Source organism: Pseudophryne corroboree, chromosome 5 (genome assembly GCF_028390025.1).
Source record: "Pseudophryne corroboree isolate aPseCor3 chromosome 5, aPseCor3.hap2, whole genome shotgun sequence".
Taxonomy (NCBI): Eukaryota; Metazoa; Chordata; class Amphibia; order Anura; family Myobatrachidae; genus Pseudophryne; species Pseudophryne corroboree.
The window spans coordinates 717,639,464-717,661,736 of record NC_086448.1 but is presented as its reverse complement, the minus strand read 5'-3'; the positions used below and the strand labels follow the sequence as shown (position 1 = coordinate 717,661,736).

Below are 22,273 nucleotides of genomic sequence, written 5' to 3'. Positions count from 1 at the left end.
CAAATGTGGAGGTGGATTTAGTAAATGTGGCCTTCTGTAAACCATCGCTGGGTTGATGTTGAAAAAATTCACGCAACCTTAGTGACCTTTCAAAGCGATACTGTTCAGTGCGCCATTTAAATGTGTCGTGTTTGTTGGTGGGTATGAATGACAGTCCCTTATTTAACAGCCCTGGGTTGATGTTGAAAAAATTCACGCAACCTTAGTAACCTTTCAAAGCGATACTGTTCAGTGCGCCATTTAAATGTGTCGTGTTTGTTGGTGGGTATGAATGACAGTCCCTTATTTAACAGCCTCGTTTCATCAGAAGATAATGGTCTGGACGATAAATTAAAGATTAAGTTGGTGTTTTCTTTTTGTTTTTGTTGCCGGCAGGTGGTTTTGTAGATCCTCTGGTTTTGTTTCCCCCTTCGTGTGTGCTGGTAGGGGGGGTGTCGACTTTTCCCCGGGTCACTGCTCGAGGAGTAGTTCTGTTGGGTGATTTTCGCGTCGTCTGAGTCCTGGACTAAAAAATCACTGTCGCTGTTGTCAGAATCCAGTCTTTTGGGATTCTTGTATGGCTTATTTCTCCAAGATTGACATTTGTTGGTAAACCTTGGGTGCGTGGTTTCTGAGCCATGCAACCAATGGTAAACCTTGTGTTCTTCATAGTCAGCCAACACGACTTGTAATTTGCTCTTTTTATACTGACTCAACTCACGCTTGTAATTATTGACTTGAACAATCAACTTATCCCATTTGGCCTGATGTGAAGCATCATCAAGTAATGATCTATTAGCCACTTCATATGATGCAATGTTGGAACGATATCTGGTAAGTTCTTTCCCGGATTCTTCGATTACAAGGAGCATCAAATCCATGCTGCATTTGTTTAATATCGAAGTCCATTTCCTGCAAAAGTCCATATTACTGCGGCCAATGGTGGGAATGTTTTTGACCAGAAAGCCTCATGGGATCTTTTTGGCACGATTGTAGTCGGATAATGAAGTTCCGTGCAACAAGTAATCCGTCTCTTTTTTCTTTAATCGTAACAAGTGGTGATACACTTCATCTGCTGAAGTGTTGTCTTGATTGGTGAGGAAATCTTCTTTGAACAGAATGTCTGAAGCTTCAGCATCTGTATAGATGAGAACATATTCCGAGTCCAGTGTGCTAGTAGCAGTGGGTTCCATAGGATCCATGATGATCTGATAATGTTTCCAGTGTACTGAATGTCACAGCAAGGTAAAAAAATAAAAAACAAATGCTTGCTTTTCAAAGGTGCAAAAGAGGTAATGGATGTCTTTCAATGCAATGAAAAATAAATGATGCGGTGCCACACTTCTTTAGGGATGATTGCACAACCCAGTTCTATATCCGTACAGTGTAGTTGGCACTCAAATACCAACATATGACTGGGGTGCCCTCCTTCAAATATACAAGGTAAAATGGCCTGAAATGATGGGAGACAAAGTCCACTGCCCCCATATCACAAAACCAGGCAGCACTCCACGGATTTTAATGAAAGCAATAAAAAATTTTATGAATCAAACAGCATGAAGGTCCGACGTTTCAACACCACGGCGGGTGTTTTTTTCAAGGACACATGGTGAAGCAAACAGTGTTAAAACAATTCTTACCTTAAATACTTTACATACGCCGGTGCAACCAAACGGGTGCAGAGGGCGGGAGAGTCTCCAGCGGCGCCAGCGTCTGGCCGCGTAGAATGACGTCACCGTTGCCGGGCAACCAGTCAACAAACTGCCCGGCGCGTCCTATTGATGCACTGGAATGTGAGATACAAAGAAACCATTAAGTACAATATACATAGTGAGGAATAAAGTGACAAATACAAAAGTGACAGATGAATCACTAAGAGGAAACAGAATAAAGTTTCCAATAACGTGTATGGCGTGTGTAAAGTATTTAAGGTAAGAATTGTTTTAACACTGTTTGCTTCACCATGTGTCCTTGAAAAAACACCCGCTGCAGTGTTGAAACGTCGGACCTTCATGCTGTATGATTCATACATTTTTTTATTGCTTTCATTAAAATCCGTGGAGTGCCGCCTGGTTTTGTGATACGGGGGCAGTGGACTTCGTCTCCCATCATTGCAGGCCATTTTACCTTGTACATTTGAAGGAGGGCACCCCGGTCATATGATTTGTATTTGAGTGCCAACTACACCGTACGGATATACATATACATATACATATATATATATATATATATATATATATATATATATATATACACACACACACACACACACATACTGTATATATATATATATATATATTTGTGCTTGGTATTTGCTGTCACATAACACAGGGAGTTATTTGCAGGTATTATATTTTTCTGGCTATATTGTACTGTCACGCTCTAGGGCTACATTCCTTATAATGTCTTCTACAGAGGGCGGGAAATCTGCGGACGCACCTGCATCATGCAGTGCTTGCAACACGGATTTACCTGACGGGGAAGTTTTAGCTACTGGTTCAGGCACTCAGTGTCATACTTCTCCCAGCCAGCCCGCAGCACCTGTGGCCGCTCAGGAACCACCCTGGGAAGCATTTTCAAATATGCTATCTACACTGGTGATGCGTCTCACGCCCCCTGTGGGCCCTCCTGTGCCATTACAGCCACATATTGTCCCTGTGGTGAACCCACCATAGGCAGATTCACTATCTACTCAGGTGCAAAAACGATATCAATCTTTGATTGCTCAACCTATCCCTCGCCCCTCGAAAGGGGCTAAGGGGTCCTCTAAGCGGGCCATTTCTTCCTCCCAATCCACTAATATTTCTGACAATTCTTCTGATGAAGATGGGGAATATACTGATCCATCAGACACTGATACAATTGCTTCTGATGAGGATTCTATAATACAGGTTGACGTTCCTGACCTAGTGAAGGCTATTAAGCTGATTCTCCAAATGGAGGATGATGCTGAACCCGCTTCTACGTCTAAGAAACCTGATAAATTCAAATGTCAGAAGGATGCTAAGGTAGTCTTAGCACACTCTGACGATTTAATTGAAATACGTGAGGAATCATGGGCGTCTCCAGGAAAGTAGTTTTTCCTGTCCAAGAAGATGCTAGCTCGTTACCCTATCCCTGCGGGGTTGAGTAACAAATGGGAGACTCCACCGCCGGTGGACTCTCATGTTGCCCGTCTTGTGGTGTCCTCAACTCTGCCTGTCACCACCGTCACCTCGCTAAAGGAACCGACGGATAAGCGTGTGGAGGGTTGCTTGAAGTCTATTTACACTCTTACCGGTGCTGTGCATAGACCCACTATGGCAGCCTCTTGGGCTGCAAAAGGAATTAAAGCTTGGGTTCAGGCAGTTGAAGATGAGCTACCTCAGGATTTTTCTGTCACCGCCAGGCAATATCCGTCTTATATTACCACAGCCTCCCATTATATTCAGGAGGCGGCCTCTGACGCAGGAGTAATGGCAGCCAAGGCTTCTACTACGTCTATCCTGGCTCTTCGAATTAGGTGGTTGAGGTCCTGGAAGGTGGACCTGGACTCCAAAAAGACCTTGGAGGTGCTCCCTTTTAAGGGAGACATCCTATTTGGGGAGGATCAGAACAAGATCGTAACTGACTTGGCTTAGGCCAAGACTGCATGTCTCCCTAATACTAATGCTTCTGCTCTGAAGGCTAAAATCACAACCTTTCGTTCCTTTCGACCTCCAGGGAAAGCAAAGGGTCAAGCGTATCCACGACAGGTTCGTGCTTCCAAAACCACTAAGCCTAAATCTAAACAATCCTGGGCCGCCCATCAGCCTGCTGCAAAACAAGAAAAGCCTGCTGCATGACAGGGCGGGCCTCCCCCTGGGGGACCCCAGGGTGGGAGACCGACTTCTGCAGTTTGCCCAGGCCTGGTTAAAGACCACTTCAGACGCCTGGGTGTTGGAAGTTATCGCTCACGGGTACGCGATCTCTTTCAAGAGTCGTCCCCCTCACCAATTCTGTTCAACAGTTATCCCTTTGGGTCCATTGAAAGCGCAAGCTCTACACCTGGTTGTACAATCCCTCCTGGAAACAGGAGTGGTAGTGCCAGTACCCCTGTCTCAGAGAGGCAGGGGTTACTATTCGACCCCGTTTCTAGTCCCGAAACCAAATGGGTCTTTCCGGTCTATCCTCAATCTGAAATCATTGAACAGGTTTGTATGGAAACTGCGCTCTATTGTACTGGCAATGGAACCCATGGACTATATGGTATCCCTGAACATACAGGATGCTTACCTGCATATTCCTATTTCCATGTCGCATCAGCAATATCTGCGGTTTACTATTGGCAACCTACATTGTCATTTCCAGGCCCTGCCATTTGGATTGACCACGGCCCTTTGGATCTTCACCAAGGTAATGGCTGTCATGACGGCCCATCTTCGTCGTCAGGAAATCAGGATCCTGCCATATCTGGACGACTTGCTGATCCTGGCGAACTCCCAAGATGTCCTCCTCAGTCATCTGGAACAGACGGTCCAATTCCTACAAGCCCACGGGTGGCTTATCAACTGGAAAAAGTCCTTGCTGGTCCCTGCTCAGAGCATGGTGCACCTGGGAGCGCTGCTGGACACACACAGCCAAAGACTGTTTCTGTCTCCAGAGAAAGTCCTAAATCTTCAGGACAGGATCGGATACTTCCTCTCTCGCCCGAGAGTGTCGATACACTCGCCCATGTAAGTACTAGGTCTCATGATGTCGGCTTTCAACATGGAAGAGTATGCTCAATTTCATTCCCGCCCTCTGCAGAGGTTAATCCTTTCCAAGTGGGACGGCCTGCCTCATCGGATCAGGGCTCACATGATCCGGAGGTTCGTCTGTCGTTGAGCTGGTGGCTACAGGACCAACAGTTGAGCAGGGGCCGTCCCTTCTGGATCTCCAACTGGGTCCTCCTGACAACGGACGCCATTCTTCGAGGTTGGGGTCCAGTGTTGGAGCAACACTCTCTCCAGGGTCGGTGGACCAGGGAGGAATCTCTCCTCCCGATAAACATTCTGGAATTACGGGCAGTGTTCAATGCGTTGACATTGGCCCTACCACTGGTACAGAACAGGCCTGTTCAAGTACAGTCAGACAACGCCACCACGGTGGCGTACAAACATCATCAAGGCGGCACTCGAGGCCGCATGGCAATGATAGAAGTGTCAAAAATCCTCCAATGGGCGGAATGCCATCTGCCAGCCATATCGGCAGTGTTCATTTCAGAAGTCCTCAACTGGGAAGCGGACTTCCTCAGTCGTCAGGACGTGCATGCCGGAGACTGGAGTCTACATCCAGAAGTCTTTCAACTCCTAGTGGACAAGTGGGGCCTACCAGATGTAGACCTGATGGCGTCTCGACACAATCACAAGGTTCCGGTCTTCGGAGCAAGAACAAGGGATCCTCAAGCAGCGTTCGTGGATGCATTGGCAATTCCATGGAATTTTCGGCTGCCATACGTGTTCCCTCCAGTGTCACTCCTGCCCAGGGTACTACGGAAGTTCAAGTAAGAAGGAGGAATTCTACTTCTAGTAGTTTCAGCGTGGTTCAGACCGCATTGGATCTCAGACCTGCAGGGTCTCTCGATAGAGCGTCCTCCTTCTACTTCCTCAATGCCCAGACCTCCTCGTTTAGGGCCCTTGTGTCTACCCGGACCTGGCCAAACTGTCTTTGATGGCGTGGCTCTTGAAGCTTCACTACTGAGAACAAAAGGATTCTCTGAGGCAGTCATTCAAACTATGTTGAAGGCCCGTAAACCAGCTTCGGATTTATTATAGGGTCTGGAATTCTTACTTCACCTGTTGTGCTGCTAAGAATTATGATGCATATACTTTCAGAACATCCAGGCTTCTGGCTTTTCTACAACAAGGCCTAGACTTGGGCCTTTATCTGGCCTCCCTCAAGGTCCTTGTTAGTTTGGTTTCAGATAAAAATTGCGTCTCTTACTGACGTTCACACTTTCACTCAGGGTGTTCTATGGATTCAACCTCCCTATTTCCCTCCTTTGGCTCCATGGGATCTGTCTGTTGTTCTGAATGCCCTACAAGAGTCTCCATTTGAACCTCTTGAGTCTGTGGACCTAAAATTCCGTATGCTTAAGGTCGTATTTCTATTGGCTGTTGCCTGTACTGTCATCCACCCTTTCTGATTTTTCACCGTGACCGGGCAGTTCTTCGAACTCGCCCAGGTTATTTGCCTAAGGTGGTATCTTCTTTTCACCTTAACCAGGAGATTGAGTTGTCGGCCTTTATCTCTTCTGGTTTGTCATCCAAAGAAAGATCTTTGGATGTGGTACGGGGGCACCGTGTTTATGTGGAAAGGACTGCCTCTATCAGGAGGTCAGACTCCCTTTTTGTACTTTTTGGTTTTCACAAACGTGGCTGGCCTGCAAATAAGCAGACCATGGCCAGATGGATTAGAATGGTGATTGCACAAGCCTATGCGCAGGCTGGTCTCCCAGCTCCTGCTGTTATTAAGGCCCATTCTTCTTGGTGCGTCCGCAGAACAATTGTGCAAGGCGGCTACGTGGTCCTCAGTTAACACGTTCATCAGGTTCTATGCCTTTGATACTTCCACCTCCCAGGATGTTTCTTTTGGACGGCGGGTTCTTGTGCCTGCTACAGTGCATCTCCTCCCATGAGGAACTGCTTTTGGACATCCTCGATGTTAGTCCCTGTGGAATACCAGTGTACCCCACTGCAGAAAAGGAGATTTATGGTAAGACTTACCATTGTTAAATCTCTTTCTGCGAAGTACACTGGATTCCACAGGGCGCCCACCCTGACGCACTTATCTTCTTTGGGTTTGTATGGCATTAGACGCTAATCCCTTCTCCTGTCGTGAGAATGTGGGTCTATGTGACTAACATCTACCGTCTCTCTTACCTGCTACTGCATTGGACTGGTTAACGAAACTGAGCTCCAGTGCCTGGAGGCGGGGCTATAGGGGAGGCGATGCAGTGCATCCTGGGAGCAATCAAAGCTTTAGCCTGTTGGTGCCTTGGATCAAAAGCCAACTCTACACACCGATGTTATTCCCTGTGTAATCCATTGTACCTCGCAGAATGGTAAATCTTACCATAAATCTCCTTTTTTATTTAAAAGTAGCATTGAAAATGATAGACCAGGGGTGGGCAACCTGTGAACTCCAGCTGCCGTGGAACTACACATTCCAGCATGCAGGGCCGTAACAACGTGTGTGCCAGGTGTGCCTGGCACACAGCACAGTCGCCCTGAGGGCGCAACTGGCCGCATCCCTATGACTTTAATCAGCGGCATTGTAATGAGTCAAACTGACTCATTACAAGCCGCCTGAGCAAGGAGAGGTGCAACTCCGAGGGCAGGGGAAGAGGAGGAGGAGGGAGGGGGACTCTGGAGCCGTAGCAGCGCAGTGTAATTGGTGGTGGCGCCACTGCAGCTGTCCCTCTCCTTCCACATAGGCTGGCCACCGCTGCTGTGAATGCTGGGATGCGCTTCCCTCATACCAGCATTCACAGCGGCAGCCAGCCTATGTGGAAGGAGAAGGACAGCTGCAGCGGTGCCACCACCAATTACACTGCGCTGCTGCAGTTCCCAAGTCCCCCTCCCTCCTCCTCCTTCTTCCCTGCCCGGGATCTGCCTGACTGCCTGAGCCAGCGGAGAGAAAGTAAGTATCATCTATTCTGTCTGTCTGTCTGTCTATCTATCTATTGTGTCTGCCGTAATGTGTAAAAAGGGGACACTGTCTGCAGTTATGTGTAAAAGGTGGACGCTGTCTGCCGTAATGTGTAAAAAGGTGGACGCTGTCTGCCGTAATGTGTAAAAATGGGAAGCTGTCTGCCATTATGTGTAAAAAGGGGAATCTGTCCGCCATAATGTGTAAAAGGGGATCTACCTGGTGTAGTGGCGCTACTGTGCAGTGTAATTTGAATAATGGAGACTACTGTGCACCGTAATATGAATTGGTATTATTTTGTGGCCACACCCCTTCCCCATGAAGCCACACCCCTATATATTGCCCCTATTTTGCCGATGCCGTTGCACACAGCGCTAAAATGTCTAGTTATGGCACTGCCAGCATGCTTTGATACAGTTTCTGCAGGATTTATCTGTGGCAGGACATGCTGGGACATGTAGTTCCACAGCAGCCGGAGTGCCACATATTACCTACCACTGTGATATATAGATGTGTGCTCAAACATCTTTGCTGCAGTCACGCCAATCAGCACCGCTTGTCGCATGAGAATCTTGTAGCATTGGGCATCTTTTTTTGCTCCCTTTTTTATCGACAATGCTGTGCTGATTAATTTGATATATGACACTGGTATATGTGTGCGACTGATGGGTCTATTTACTAAGCCTTGGACGGTGATAAAGTGGAGATAAAGTACAAGCCAATCAGCTCCTAAGTGCCATTTTTCAAATAAAGCCTGTGACTTGACAGTTAGGAGCTGATTGGCTAATACTTTATCTCCGTTCACTTTATCTCGAGCCGAGGCTCAGTAAATAGACCCTCAAGTCTCTGAATCAGGAAGTGGTACAATGTAGCAGCGACAGCTTTTTCTAATAGACGTTCTATTCTGCTCCGTATACAGACCTGTCACACACAATATACAAGTGTCATATATCACATTAATCAGCAGTTTCCTTGTGTGTCCTAGTCACATTGTGTTGTGACTAAGATGCATCTTTGGCAAAACAGACAACGTTAGCAGATTTGCACAGGACCTGTCGACATCTCGCGCTGCATGGCGTGTTGAAGCAAGACGTATGAGGACATGCTGTATCTGTACAGTCAATTTTACAATGTTTAAAAGATTAATCTTAGTGAAAATATCGTCTGTTTATTGGATTAGATTCAATAAAAAAAAAATCCTTTTTTTTTGTTCCAGCAATCAAGCATTTGCCGAGCGGCTATACACTCTGGCATAATAGACAATGAAGGTGGATGGGTAGATGTTACGAGGCAAGGGAGAAAAAATTATTTTATAAAATCCTACAGAAATGGCGTACAGTCAATTGGGTGAGTTGTTCTATTGAGACACAAACTGTAAAAAGGATATGGACATTATTCATCTCTAACCTCATTAGGCTATGTGACAGAGTTGCACCCCAAGGGCGGGATGTAAAGAAGTCCGAGTTTGGCGGACATGCGGGATGCCAGCCGAACTCAGACTTTTTTTTAAAGAGGCAATCATGTACATGGCATGGTTTAGCCTTATACATGATTGCCCCTTTAAAAAAAAGTCTGAGTTTGGCCAGCATCATGCATGTGGATATTCACACATATGCATACCTCCCAACTTTTGTTTATAGGTATCTAGGACCTTCGTGCGCTCTTCTGAAAAGGGGGCATGGCCTCAGGTGGGGGTCATGGTCTCATTTGTGAGTGGGCATGACTTTGTCACGTGACTGTTTTCATCATTTTGAGGACATACCCAGAGCTCCCTGACAGCTGGGCAACCTTAGCCTCACCTCCCTGCACTGTTCGCATGCTCACGGCATCTATTCAAGGATCACTCACTGCTTTGCAGGGCAGAGCAGCGGTGATCAAAGGCTCCCCCAACCCCCCCAACCCCATCTCCGCTGGAGTCGGGACAGTTTGGTGGCATGTATATGCAGAGTTGTATGCATCTATCTGACTGCATTGCCCTTATCTGTATGTTTGATTACATGTCAGTCATCATTATCAGCATGCACTTGCACAAGCAATATACTAGATACAAGTGATCCATCTGAAAAGAAAGGCATGGCAGCAATGCTTTCGCATCCACCGAGTAGCTCCCTGTCTGTGCAGACTAGCTGCGCTGGTAGGCGGCTACTCGTCGTGTCCCGGGTCGCACCGACTGTGTGTGACGTCACACAGCTGCCATGGCCCGCCCCCGCAACGGTCCGGACACATCTGCGCTATATAGACTGCACTGCACCAACAGCGTTTTATCGCCGGTGGCACACCGCCTGCCACCCCGCGACCACCTTTGCCTGTCAATCAGACAGAGGTGATCACAGCGATCCAGTCTGAAGTAGGCCCTAAGACTGATAGAGATGACTAGTTTGTAGGGGATGTAGTCAGGATCCCGGCGTTTAGAATACTGATGCCGGGATCCTGACCGCCAGAATGCAGGCAGCGCCGCCACAACTATTCCCACTCCTGTGTGTCCACGACACCCATGGAGTGGGTATAGAACCTGTGACGAGCACAGCGAACCTGCAAAGAGCTTCATTGCGCTCGCCCCCCCTGCCAGCATTCTGGCGGTTGGGATCCCGGCGTTAGCATTCTGACCACCGGGATCCTAACTGACGGGATCCCAACCCGTTTGTAGTAACACTTTAAGGGGCAATTGTACTAAGCTTGGGAGAGTGATAAGATAAAGTACCAACCAACCAGCTCCTGTCATTTTTCAAACACAGCCTGTAACATTGCAGCTAGGAGCTGATTCACTGTTTCTTTATCTCTCTCCACTGTATCACTTTGCAAGACTAAGGGGTATATTTACTAAGCATTGGATGGAGAAAAAGTCGCTGGAGATAAAGTACCAGCCAATCGGCTCCTGTCATTTTTCAAACACAGCCTGTGGCATAGCAGTTAGTAGCCGATTGGCTGGTGTTTTATCTTCAGCGACTTTATCTCCATCCAAGGCTTAGTAAATAGACCCCTTAGTACTGTACATCTCGCCCAAAGAAAGGTCACTAGTACTAGGGCTCTGTGGACCAGATACTTCCAAAATGTACTACTAGTAATATACAGTGCCCTAAACATGTATGCTCTGCTTCCTTCTGAGTTGTCCTGTGTTCCTTTATCAGTATAAAGTTAATAAGATAATTACCAGCAATCAGATACTGTCAACTCTTTTTATTACTGTTAGTTTTATTGCTTTGGTGTCGACTGTCGATGTACTAAGTCTTGGAGAGAAAAAACGTTGACGAAGATAAAGTACCAACCAATCAGCTCCTAACTGCTTTGTTACAGGCTTGGGGGTCTATGTACTAAGAGAGGCATAAAGTGGATGGAGATAAAGTACCAGCCAATCAGCTCCTGACATTTTTTTCAAACACAGCCTCTTAAATAGCAGTTAGGAGCTGATTGGCTGGTACATTATCTCTCTTCAAGGCTTCGTACAAAGACCCCTTGGTTTGAAAAATGACAAGAGCTGGTTAGTTGGTACTTTTTCTCTCCAAGGCTTAGTACAAAGACCCCTTTATCTAGTATTATTGCCATAAACCACATAATTCTGTTAATAAATATAAAACATTAGTCTTCCTTTCTGATACTATAGAGGAGGATATTCAATTAGTGGCGAGTTTTCGGATAGTCAGAAAATCAACACTAATTCGACGTGTGGGTATTCAAATAGCTGGCGTTTTCACCTGTTTTTTGGTCCATTTTCACCATGCCTTTTCAGTTTATTCTCTGTGTTGAATCGGCATGGGAGAAAAAGGACAAAAAAACTGTGAAAAATGCCTGCAAATTCAACAAAACACGTGGATCGGCGGCAAATTCGCCGATCCACGTGGTTTTCGCCTGTGCAGATTTTTCGACCAGTCGAAAAAACAGCGCGGGCATTGAATAGGTCTAATGTCAATTAGACCTAAAAACGGGTGAAAAGTGCCGTTTTTTCGACTGGTTGAAAAAATGTCACTAATTGAATGCCCCCCATAATCTTTTCAGCCCATGTGTTGTCGCATTTGACAAACCTACAGTTAAAAATGTAGTTTGCTCTGTGTGTAAATATTGCGGCAACCTTGTAAATCTGTATTTTTTTTCCCAACAGCAAATACCAGTCTGCTAATTCTTTTACAGTCTCCAAAGTATCATGTAAGTATTTTCATTCAGCAAAAGCGCTATGTATTAAGCTATCACATATAAATATGATACATAATTACATATCCCCCTTGTTTCTGTAGTTCAGGCCGTGACATGTGAAACAACAGTGGAACAGCTGTGTCCGTTCCAATCTCCAACTTCACACTGTCCCAGGTGAGTTCCAGTGTATATTTTTCATTTGTCTTGTAATTAAGCTATGTTAACATTGTAGAAATGTACATGTATGGAATTACAAATTCCTGGCTGATTGAAGGCACAGTGGTCCTACTAAAAACAGGCATACTGCTCTGACACGGAACAGTCCACTGTGCAATGTGCATCACATTCAGCCAGCAGCAAATCCATTAAACATGAAACTACATGTGATTGGTTAGTTCCTGGGGCTAAACATTTGGCACACAACAGTGGTACCTTAAATTTCCTAGTAATAAATATGTACCATAAAGCAATATATTATATTTACATTTTCACAATACAGTATAGCACATTATTCATCAGCTGCCATGATCCATATTTGGTGAACTTTTATTGTGTGGATTTTTGGATTAAAAAGTTCTCTATTTAAATTTAGTAAAAGTGACCTGATTTCTAACCTGTAAGTGGGGATTATTACATCAGCAGAAATATATGTTTCTGTGTCATTTACAGTAAAGACTGGGAATAGTTTCGGGAAGGGTGTTATGTGCTAAGATTGAGAGATAATTAATGAATGACATCATTAGGTATTCCAGGGAGGAAATAATCAGTGTTAAATTGAAGATGTGTTCTGCATGCTGTAATTGCCTCTCGTTTTCAGCTATTTTAATTACCATAGTGGCTGTTTGTCCTTCACTATATTGGATGCTCTCTCTCTCTCTCTCTCTCTCTCTCTCTCTCTCTTTCGTTCTCTCTCTCTTTTTCTCTCTATATAAAAATGTATTGAGTTGAACAATTTTTTATATAAACTATTGTGTATTATAATGAAAGAAGAAAGTCAGTATTTTCCTTTGGATACTTTGGATACTGTAGCTGTAGATACTGTAGATACTCAGCAGGGATTCAGTATGGGACCGATGCCAGTATCCTGACAGGTGGGATCCTGATGGTGAGTGCAGCACGTCTCCTTGCGGGCCCGCTGCGCTGACCACCCATCGGGCCCACACTAATTTATTCCCCCTCGGGGGGTGGCGTGGACAACCCCTTGAGTGGGGATTCCGGGCCCCGGTTGGGATTCCGACTGCTGGGTTTCCCTTGGCTGTTGGGATTGTGGCATCAGTATCCTGACCATCAGGATCGTGGCAGCCAGGAAACTGCTTCCCTTCAGCAGAGGTCATTTAATCAGTACTGTTACTGCTAAATGGAAAGTAGATGGTGTTAAAGGACTGGATGCAATGACGCCCAAGTTCAACGGACGTGCAGGATTCCAGCCGAACTTGGACTTTTTTTTTCCAAGGGGCAATCACTTACAAGGCATGGGTTTGCCTTGTAAGTGATTGCCCTTTACAAAAACGTCCGAGTTCGGACGGCTTCCTGCAAATCCGCCAAACTAGGGTGTCATTACATCCTGCCCGATGTCTAAGAAATACTTTTATTGGAATTTTTGAAGTTCGGTCTCTGTATAGGTTTTGCTGAGAATGTTCTTTTACATTGCAATGTGCTACCTGCCCATCATACTGTATGTGTCCCACAACAGAAAGGGCAGTACAAAACTAAAGCTTTAACTTTTGTCTTCAATGCTTTACACCAGACTGGAATAGCTCCAACCGCTCTATTTTAAGGATTTTAAACTGTTATTTGTTATTATACAGATGTAGTTAACATTATACTAACATACAGTATATAACAATGCACAACTTCATTCATACAATGCAGATTGACTGTAAGTAAACACATCACATTGCATCGTGTTCGAAATTTCCTGGAATACCTTTTTCTGCCACCAGATGGCGCTATGATAGAATCGTACTACGCATGCCAGTTGAATAAAAACTACAGTATGCACTGTAAACTGTGGTTCTGTTCTATGTTTACAGTCATTTAATAGTAAGTCATTCAGTTAAACCATGGTATTGCAAGTTAAAATTAGCAATGGATTTTTTTATTTAATTAATAACATTATACAAGGAGAACTCTTACTCCGATGGCTATACAATGGCAACAAAATTGGCCAACATTTTCCCTTCACTTTTGTATTTCAGCTGAAATTCCCTCCTACATACATGTTATTTTGCCTTGGGCTATTTTATCTCCCATTTCACCCTTAAATGAAGTTTCAAATTAAGTAACCTGATATACCCTATATAAACTACAATTGCGGTTCATGCTCTGAATTTCCCTTAAGAAAATTGACATGTTGCTGTACAAAGCAAAATTGACTTAAAATACACACATGCAATTTAAGCATTTTACGTTCAAGAGTTGAATTCCCAAGGCAATTATATTCTGCTGTAGGTACTGTAATTGCTACGAATCACTTTCTTTAAACGTTAAACAGGGGGAACAAGTCTGTATTTTTATATGTTAGAGAAGGGCAAGTGAAAATCTGTAATAAAATAAATTCAAATATCTAAAAGGAAATACAGTGTACATCTAGAAAAAGCAAAGTGAAAACTGATTAATGTCTGTTATACTTATTGTAACTTTTTAATAATGGAGAGATAAATACAGTATATTATTTAAATAATAAAGAAAAGGTCAAACTCTGAATGCATAGACAGTAACAGGCACAAGAGGCAGTTTATTCTTAGAAACAGCCAGTGTGTCTAATTTGTTAGATACACTCTCAATCATAGTGTATCTAACATTCTGTACAATGTTTTGTTTTCCATATAGTGAAAACAACATATTCAGGCTGCATTGATGCCTGTCCCAACGTACTCTTAGTCCCTCCACCCTAGATATAGGGCTTCATAGTGGGAATGGACATGTCTACAAAGCACATAAGAGGGGTGTGGCCAAGCTTGGTGTACAGGTATATTCAGTACTAAATTACACATTTTAAAAGCTCCACATATAGTCTGGAAAATGAATTGTTAGGGGACCTTGAGGACATAGGGCCCAATTCATGTTTATACACTAATGCTCTAGCACAGGGGCGTAGCTATGCACATTGGGGCCTCATAGCACGGTTAGTCAGCCCCCCCCCCCCCCCCCCCTTCACCGGTCACGACTGACTGACTGTCGGGGCTGGGGGTTAGGGTTACTCAGAGATCCTCCCGCCGCCGCCCTCCCCCCGTTGACTAACTGCAGGAAAATAAAACACATTAGCCCCCACGGTAAATAACCAAACACATTGGCCTCCATGAGTAATATATGAGAAACATTGGCCACCACAGTAAAAAAAATAGGATTTTGGTACTTACCGGTAAATCCTTTTCTCCTAGTCCGTAGAGGATGCTGGGGACTCCAAAAGGACCATGGGATATAGACAGGATCCGCAGGAGCTTAGGCACACTGAAAAGACTTAAAACAGGGTGTGAACTGGCTCCTCCCTCTATGCCCCTCCTCCAGACCTCAGTTATAGGAACTGTGCCCAGGAGAGACGGACATTTCGAGAAAAGGATTTTTGTGTAAACTAAGGGCTACAAACATACCAGCCCACATCACAACCATACCGTACAACCGGAGTAACAGTAAACCAGATAACAGTATGAAAAAACAATAGCAACAAGCTGAAACCAGAAATACACAACCCGTGTATAAACTAAGTGAACCGACAAGATAACACTGCAAGAAACAGTCCGCACTGGGATGGGCGCCCAGCATCCTCTACGGACTAGGAGAAAAGGATTTACCGGTAAGTACCGAAATCCTATTTTCTCTTACGTCCTAGAGGATGCTGAGGACTCCAAAAGGACCTTGGGGTTTATACCAAAGCTCCAGACCGGGCGGGAGAGTGCGGACGACTCTGCAGCACCGACTGAGCAAACGCAAGGTCCTCATCAGCCAGGGTATCAAACTTATAGAACTTAGCAAAAGTGTTTGAACCTGACCAGGTAGCCGCTCGGAAAAGCTGTAAAGCCGAGACGTCCCGGGCAGCCGCCCGAGACGAGCCCACTTTCCTGGTAGAATGAGCTTTCACTGACTTCGGCACCGGTAACCCGGCCGAAGAATGAGCCTGCTGAATCATACTACAAATCCAGCGTGCAATAGACTGTTTTGAAGCAGGATGACCAATCTTGGTGGAAGCATACAGGACAAACAGCGCCTCAGTTTTCCTGGCAACAGCCGTACGGGCGACGTAGATCTTCAAAGCCCTCACTACATCCAGAGACCTTGGAACTGCCACAGCATCTGTAGCCACCGGTACCACAATAGGTTGGTTAATGTGAAACGAAGACACCACCTTTGGTAAAAATTGTTGACGAGTCCTCAATTCTGCCCTATCTGAATGAAAGATCAAGTACGGGCTCTTATGAGATAAGGCCGCCAACTCAGGCACTCGCCTGGCAGATGCCAGCGCCATCAGCATGTCTACCTTCCAGGTGAGAAACTTCAACTCAACCTTACGCAAAGGCTCAAACCAGGAAGACATGAGAAACTGTAAGACCACATCAAGATCCCATGGGGCCACAGGAGGCACAAACGGAGGATTGATATGCAAAACTCCTTTCACAAACATCTGAACCTCTGGGAGGGCAGCCAATTCCCTTTGAAAGAAAATAGACAATGCCGAAATCTGCACCTTGATGGAGCCCAACTTCAGGCCTGCATCTACACCAGCCTGCAAAAAGTGGAGAAAACGCCCCAAATTAAATTCTTCCGCAGGAGCCCTTTTAGTCTCACACCAGGAAACATACTTCTTCCAAATACGGTGATAATGCTTCGCCGTAAACTCCTTCCTAGCCTTGAGGAGAGTAGGAATGACCTCCCCGGGAATACCTTTACGAGCTAAGATCTGGCGCTCAACTTCCATGCCGTCAAACGCAGCCGCGGTAAGTCTGGAAACACGCATGGACCCTGCAACAACAGGTCCTCTCTTAGAGGAAGCGGCCAAGGATTTTCCACAAGTAATTCCTGAAGATCCGGGTACCAGGCCCTTCTTGGCCAATCTGGAACGACGAGAATCGCCTGAACCCTTGCTCGCCGAATGATCCCCAGTACCTTTGGAACAATACCTCGGGAGCTTCTTGTTGAGATGAGACGCCATCATGTCTATCAGAGGGAGTCCCCAACACTTTGTCACTTCTGCAAACACCTCTTGATGAAGAGCCCACTCTCCCGGATGGAGATCGTGTCTGCTGAGGAAGTCTGCTTCCCAGTTGTCTACTCCCGGAAGGAAAACCGCTGCAAGAGCGCTCACGTGTTGTTCCGCCCAGTGAAGGATTCTTGTGGCCTCCGCCATTGCCGCTCTGCTCCTTGTGCCACCTTGACGGTTGATATGTGCCACCGCTGTGATGTTGTCTGACTGTACCAGGACAGATCGACCCTGAAGAAGGCTTCTCGCGAACATTTAGGTGGAGACCCGCTTCCTGGAGCGACCATCTCCCCTGGAAGTTCCTGCCTTGGGTGACTTGCATCTGTTGTCAGAAGTACCCAGTCCAGGATACCGAACCGGCGTCCCTCTAGGAGGTGAGACCCTTGTAGCCACCACAGGAGGGAAATTCTCGCTTTGGGAGATAGACTTATCTTCCGGTGCATGCGCAGGCGAGACCCTGATCCATTTGCTCAGCAAGTCCCACTGAAACACCCGGGCATGAAACCTGCTGAACCAAATGGCTTCGTACGCCGCAACCATCTTCCCCAGAACCCGCGTACATTGATGGATGGACACAGTCTTCGGCCTCAGAAGTTCCCTGACCATCGACTGCAGTTCTAGAGCCTTTTCCTGTGGAAGAAATACTCTCTGCAACTCCGTGTCCAGAATCATGCCCAGAAAAGACAGCCGGGTGGTCGGAATCAACTGAGATTTTTGCAAATTTAGCACCCAACCGTGCTGTCGTAGCACCGACAGCACCAAATCTACACTCCTTAGCAACCTTTCCTTGGACCTCGCCTTTATCAGGAGATCGTCCAAGTACGGGATAATTGTAACCCCTTGCTTGCGAAGGACAACCATCATTTCTGCCATGACCTTGGTGAAAACCCTCGGGGCCGTGGAGATGCCAAACGGCAACGTCTGAAATTGGTAATGAGAATCCTGTATCGCAAACCTGAGGAAGGCCTGATGCGAAGGAAATATCGGGACGTGTAAGTAGGCATCCTTTATGTCGACTGACGCCATACAATCCCCCCCTTCTAGGCTGGAAATCACAGCTCGAAGAGATTCCATCTTGAACTTGAAAACGTTCAAGTATGGATTGAGGGATTTTAGATTCAGAATCGGTCTGACCGAGCCGTCCGGTTTCGACACAACAAATAGGCTCGAGTAGAACTCCTCCCCCCGTTGTGACGGGGGAACGGGAACAATGACCCTCTGTTGACATAATTTTTGTATTGCAGCAAGCACCAGCTCCCTGTCCGGAAGAGACGCTGGTAAGGGCGAAACGAAAAACCGGTGAGGGGGCACCTCCCGAAACTCCAGTTTGTATCCTTGAGATACAATCTCTAGGACCCAAGGATCGAGGCCTGATTGAATCTAGACCTGACTGAAGACTCGGAGACGGCCCCCCACTGGTCCAGACTCCCCCCGGGAAGCCCCAGCGTCATGCGGTGGACTTGGTAGAGGCAGGGGAGGACTTTTGGTCCTGGGCGCCCGACACGGCAGGCGACTTCCTACCCCTTCCTTTATCTTTAGAAGCGAGGCAGGACGAACCTTTTCCACGCCTGTATTTATTGGGACGAAAGGACTGCATCTGCTAATGTGGTGCCTTTTTGTGTTGTGTGGGAACATAGGGAAGAAAAGAGGACTTACCTGCCGTCATGGTAGAGACCAGGTCCGCCAAGCCGTCCCCAAACAAGACATTACCTTTGAAGGGTAAAGCTTCCATAGCTCTCTTGGAGTCGGCATCCGCATTCCATTGATGGATCCACAACGCCCTCCTTGCCGATATTGACATGGCATTGGCTCTTGATCCCAAGAGACAAACATCTCTCGCCGCATCCTTCAGGTAATCTGCAGCGTCCTTGATATAACCAAGAGTCAAAAGAACATTATCTTTATCAAGGGTATCCATATCAGCAGCTAAATTCTCAGCCCATTTAGCAATAGAACTACTCACCCACACCGACGCCACTGCAGGCCTGAGCTATGCACCCATATTAGCGAAAATGGACTTCAGAGACGTCTCCAGCTTGCGATCCGCCGGATCCATGAGAGCTGCCGTTTCAGGAGACGGAAGCGCCACCTTCTTAGACAAACGAGATAGAGCTTTGTCAAAATTTGGAGACGACTCCCATTTTTCCCTGTCATCAGAGGGGAAAGGATACTCCATGTAAATCCTCTTGGGAATCTGCCACCTCTTATCCGGCGACTCCCAAGCTTTTTCACAAAGAGTATTCATTTCATGAGAGGGGGGAAACTTCACTTCAGGTTTTTTCCCTGTGAACAAACAAATCCTTGTTTCCTGCACCACAGGTTCATCAGAAATGTGTAAAACATCCTTTATAGCCACAATCATGTACTGAATACTCTTCACTAAACGTGGATGCAAAGCAGCCTCAGAAAAATCGACCTCAGAATCAGAGTCCGTGTCGGTATCAGTATCTTCCACTTGAGTAAATGACCGCTTTGGCGAGCCCGATGGGGTCTGTACCTGAGACAAAGCCTCCTCTATGGACTTTTTCCACACCTGCGTCTGTGACTCAGACTTATCCAACCTCTTTGATAAAGAAGCTACATTCGTCGTATTGATTGTACTTAGTAATGTGAGTAAATCAGGTGTCGGCTGCGCCGACAGGCCTAAATCCAGACCCACAACCGCTCCCCCAACAACCTCCTCCGGTGAATCACATTCAGCCTCAGACATGCCGACATATTTAATCGACACACCGACACACACTCAGAATGTCTCAGCTAGGTGACAGGCCCACAGTGAAGCCCAGATAGAGGACCCAGAGGGAGTATGCCAGCTCACACCCCAGTGCCCATATATCCCTATAAGGGATATATATGACCAGCGCTGCTTTAAATAATAATAATAAATGCACCACACTGCGCCCCCCGTTACTTGCGAGGAGTGATGGAGGTCCCGGCCCAGCGACTCCTTCAGCCGCGTGGAGGAGAAAAAGATGGCGCTGTGAGCCGCGTGCTAAGCTCCGCCCCTTCCCGGCGGGCTTCAGCGCGCCAGATTTTAAAATCTTGAAAATGCCGGCGGAGTCTGTGAAACGGTGGCACCGAAAAGGCTTCTGCCGGCTTCCCGGACCCCAGTAACCTGCTGCCCCCCCCAGCGCCCTGCACCCTGCGAGTGCCGTTAGTGATAGTGTGTGGGAGCATGGAGCCTGGTTACCGAAGTCTATTGCCGTCCTGAAGTCTTCTGATCTTCTCATACTCACCCGACTTCTTTCTTCTGGCTTCTGTGAGGGGGTGACGGCGTGGCTCCGGGAACAAGCAGCTAGGCGCATCAAGTGATCGAACCCTCTGGAGCTAATGGTGTCCAGTAGCCGAGAAGCAGAGCCCTTAAACTAAGAAGAAGTAGGTCTGCTTCTCTCCCCTCAGTCCCACGCTGCAGGGAGCCTGTAGCCAGCAGGTCTCCCTGAAAATAAAAAACCTAACAAATGTCTTTTCCAGAGAAACTCAGTAGAGCTCCCCTAGTGAGTGTCCAGTCAGTCCTGGGCACAAAGTCTAATACCCCTTTTCCACTAGCTCAAAAAACATGGGTAAATGCAGGGGGGCGCGCATTTACCCGTGTTTTTTGCAAGTGGAAAAGGGTCAACCCGGATCAAGTGACCCGTGAATCCTACCCGGCTATTTACCTGGGTAGGACATGGGAATGGTCCGGGTAGGGTTGTAGTGTAAACGGGAGCCGTGTCGATGCGACGCGGCTCCCGTTCACAGTGCATAGGGAGGGCGGCGCTGGGAGACCATGTTATCTCCCAGCGCCGCCCCTGCCTCGTCAGTAGCGTGTCACCAACCCGGCAATTGCCGGGTTGGTGAGCGCTATCTGCAGGGGGCTGTAGCACGGGTCGCAGCCGTGTCAGGCGACATGGCTGCGACCCGTGCTACGCTAGTGGAAAAGGGGTATTACTGAGGTCTGGAGGAGGGGCATAAAGGGAGGAGCCAGTTCACACCCAGTTTTAAATCTTTTCAGTGTGCCCAAGATCCTGTGGATCCCGTCTATACCCCATGGTCCTTTTGGAGTCCCCAGCATCCTCTAGGACGTAAGAGAAACATACACATTGCCCCAACAGAAAAAAAACAAACCCTTTGGCCTCAATGAGAAAAAAAAACCACATTGGCCCCCACAGGGGTTTGGTAGGGTGGCTTGTTTGTTTTCCTGGGCCTTGTGTAGGGTGTTCCGGAGCCTGGGGTGGTGGTTAGGATGGGTACTGTACTGTAAGGCCAGGGAGTAGAGCTGGTTAGCCTACGTACAATAAACAATGACAGCGCTGGAATACAGGGACAATAATAGTAACAGATGCTGACTCATCACTGGATACATAAACATGGAATTAAAAGACAATAAAAACACTTAAAAACAACCACTAATTAATGTGAGCAGACAGTATACGCATATCTCCTTATATATAGAAAGGATTGATAAATCCAGCTGTAAACCTAATGGGAGAAATAGCTTTTGAACATCCTGGAATTAGAGACTATCCAACAATCAGGAGCCTTTGAAATCCAGCAATTTCCAAGTGCAGGATTTTGTGTTTCATTATACCCCACTGGATATCCCCCTCTTCTGCAATAAGGCTGTTTAAGCAGCATGACAGTAAGAACAGGAGGACGATAGTAGACTTGCCAAGTTTTTAAAACAAATTTCAGGGAGATAGTTTCCAGTAGATTGCGTCGCGCAGGCAGCCCTGAAAAAAGCTATTTAGAAGAGTTCAAGGGCTGTAGCACCTCATATGTCAGTGTGACATACTGTGCTGCAGCTCCATCACCTCCCCAGCGGCATCGCTTACTCCCACTGGCTCTGTTCCTGGGTAAATGCTGTGGAGATGCTCCGGTTCCTATGCACACCACCGCAGACGCTCTCCTGGATCGCGTGGCTGCTTCTCAGGGAGGAGGTAAGAGGGTCCCCCAGGCGGGACCCGCCATTAAATCGGTCACGGTCTCAGGAGACGGACCCCGACGCTGGCGTGGACACTGTGGCCGTACAGGGACCTCACTATATCCACCAGGGCAGGGGAGCACAGGTCGGATAATAGATTATCCATTTTTAATAAGGCTCCATAGCACCAGGTGGTGAGAACCAGCATAGGGGATAAGGTGCTTGACCTGTAGCCCCTCGCCCAGCTCTGGCCGCCATGTACTGCTGGTGTTCCCGCCCTGGAGCTGCCTCACACTCTCCCTCGCTTCTTGACTGAGACGCTGGGCGCCATCTTCTAACAGTGGCTGCGACTGGTCTCCGGGACTGCAGGGCAAGGTCTCCTCTGTAAATCCGCCTGATTTATCAGCGATGTGATTCTC

The 22,273-nt window shown here is 46.9% G+C and overlaps 1 protein-coding gene and 1 long non-coding RNA gene across 4 annotated transcripts in view; one reads left to right on the top strand and one right to left on the bottom strand.

Annotated features, from left to right (window-relative positions):
* CRISPLD1 (cysteine rich secretory protein LCCL domain containing 1) overlaps positions 1-22,273 on the top strand; it is a 197,229-nt gene that overhangs the window by 137,372 nt on the left and 37,584 nt on the right. For both annotated transcript variants that reach the window (XM_063923972.1, XM_063923971.1), the window contains exons 10-12: positions 8,846-8,976; positions 11,726-11,769; positions 11,859-11,931. In XM_063923972.1, the coding sequence (XP_063780042.1) occupies positions 8,846-8,976; positions 11,726-11,769; positions 11,859-11,931 (248 nt within the window). The remainder of the gene's footprint in view (positions 1-8,845; positions 8,977-11,725; positions 11,770-11,858; positions 11,932-22,273) is intronic.
* LOC134928338 (uncharacterized) overlaps positions 1-22,273 on the bottom strand; it is a 246,329-nt gene that overhangs the window by 223,478 nt on the left and 578 nt on the right. For both annotated transcript variants that reach the window (XR_010177900.1, XR_010177901.1), the window contains exon 2: positions 1,620-1,765. This is a non-coding gene — a long non-coding RNA (uncharacterized LOC134928338). The remainder of the gene's footprint in view (positions 1-1,619; positions 1,766-22,273) is intronic.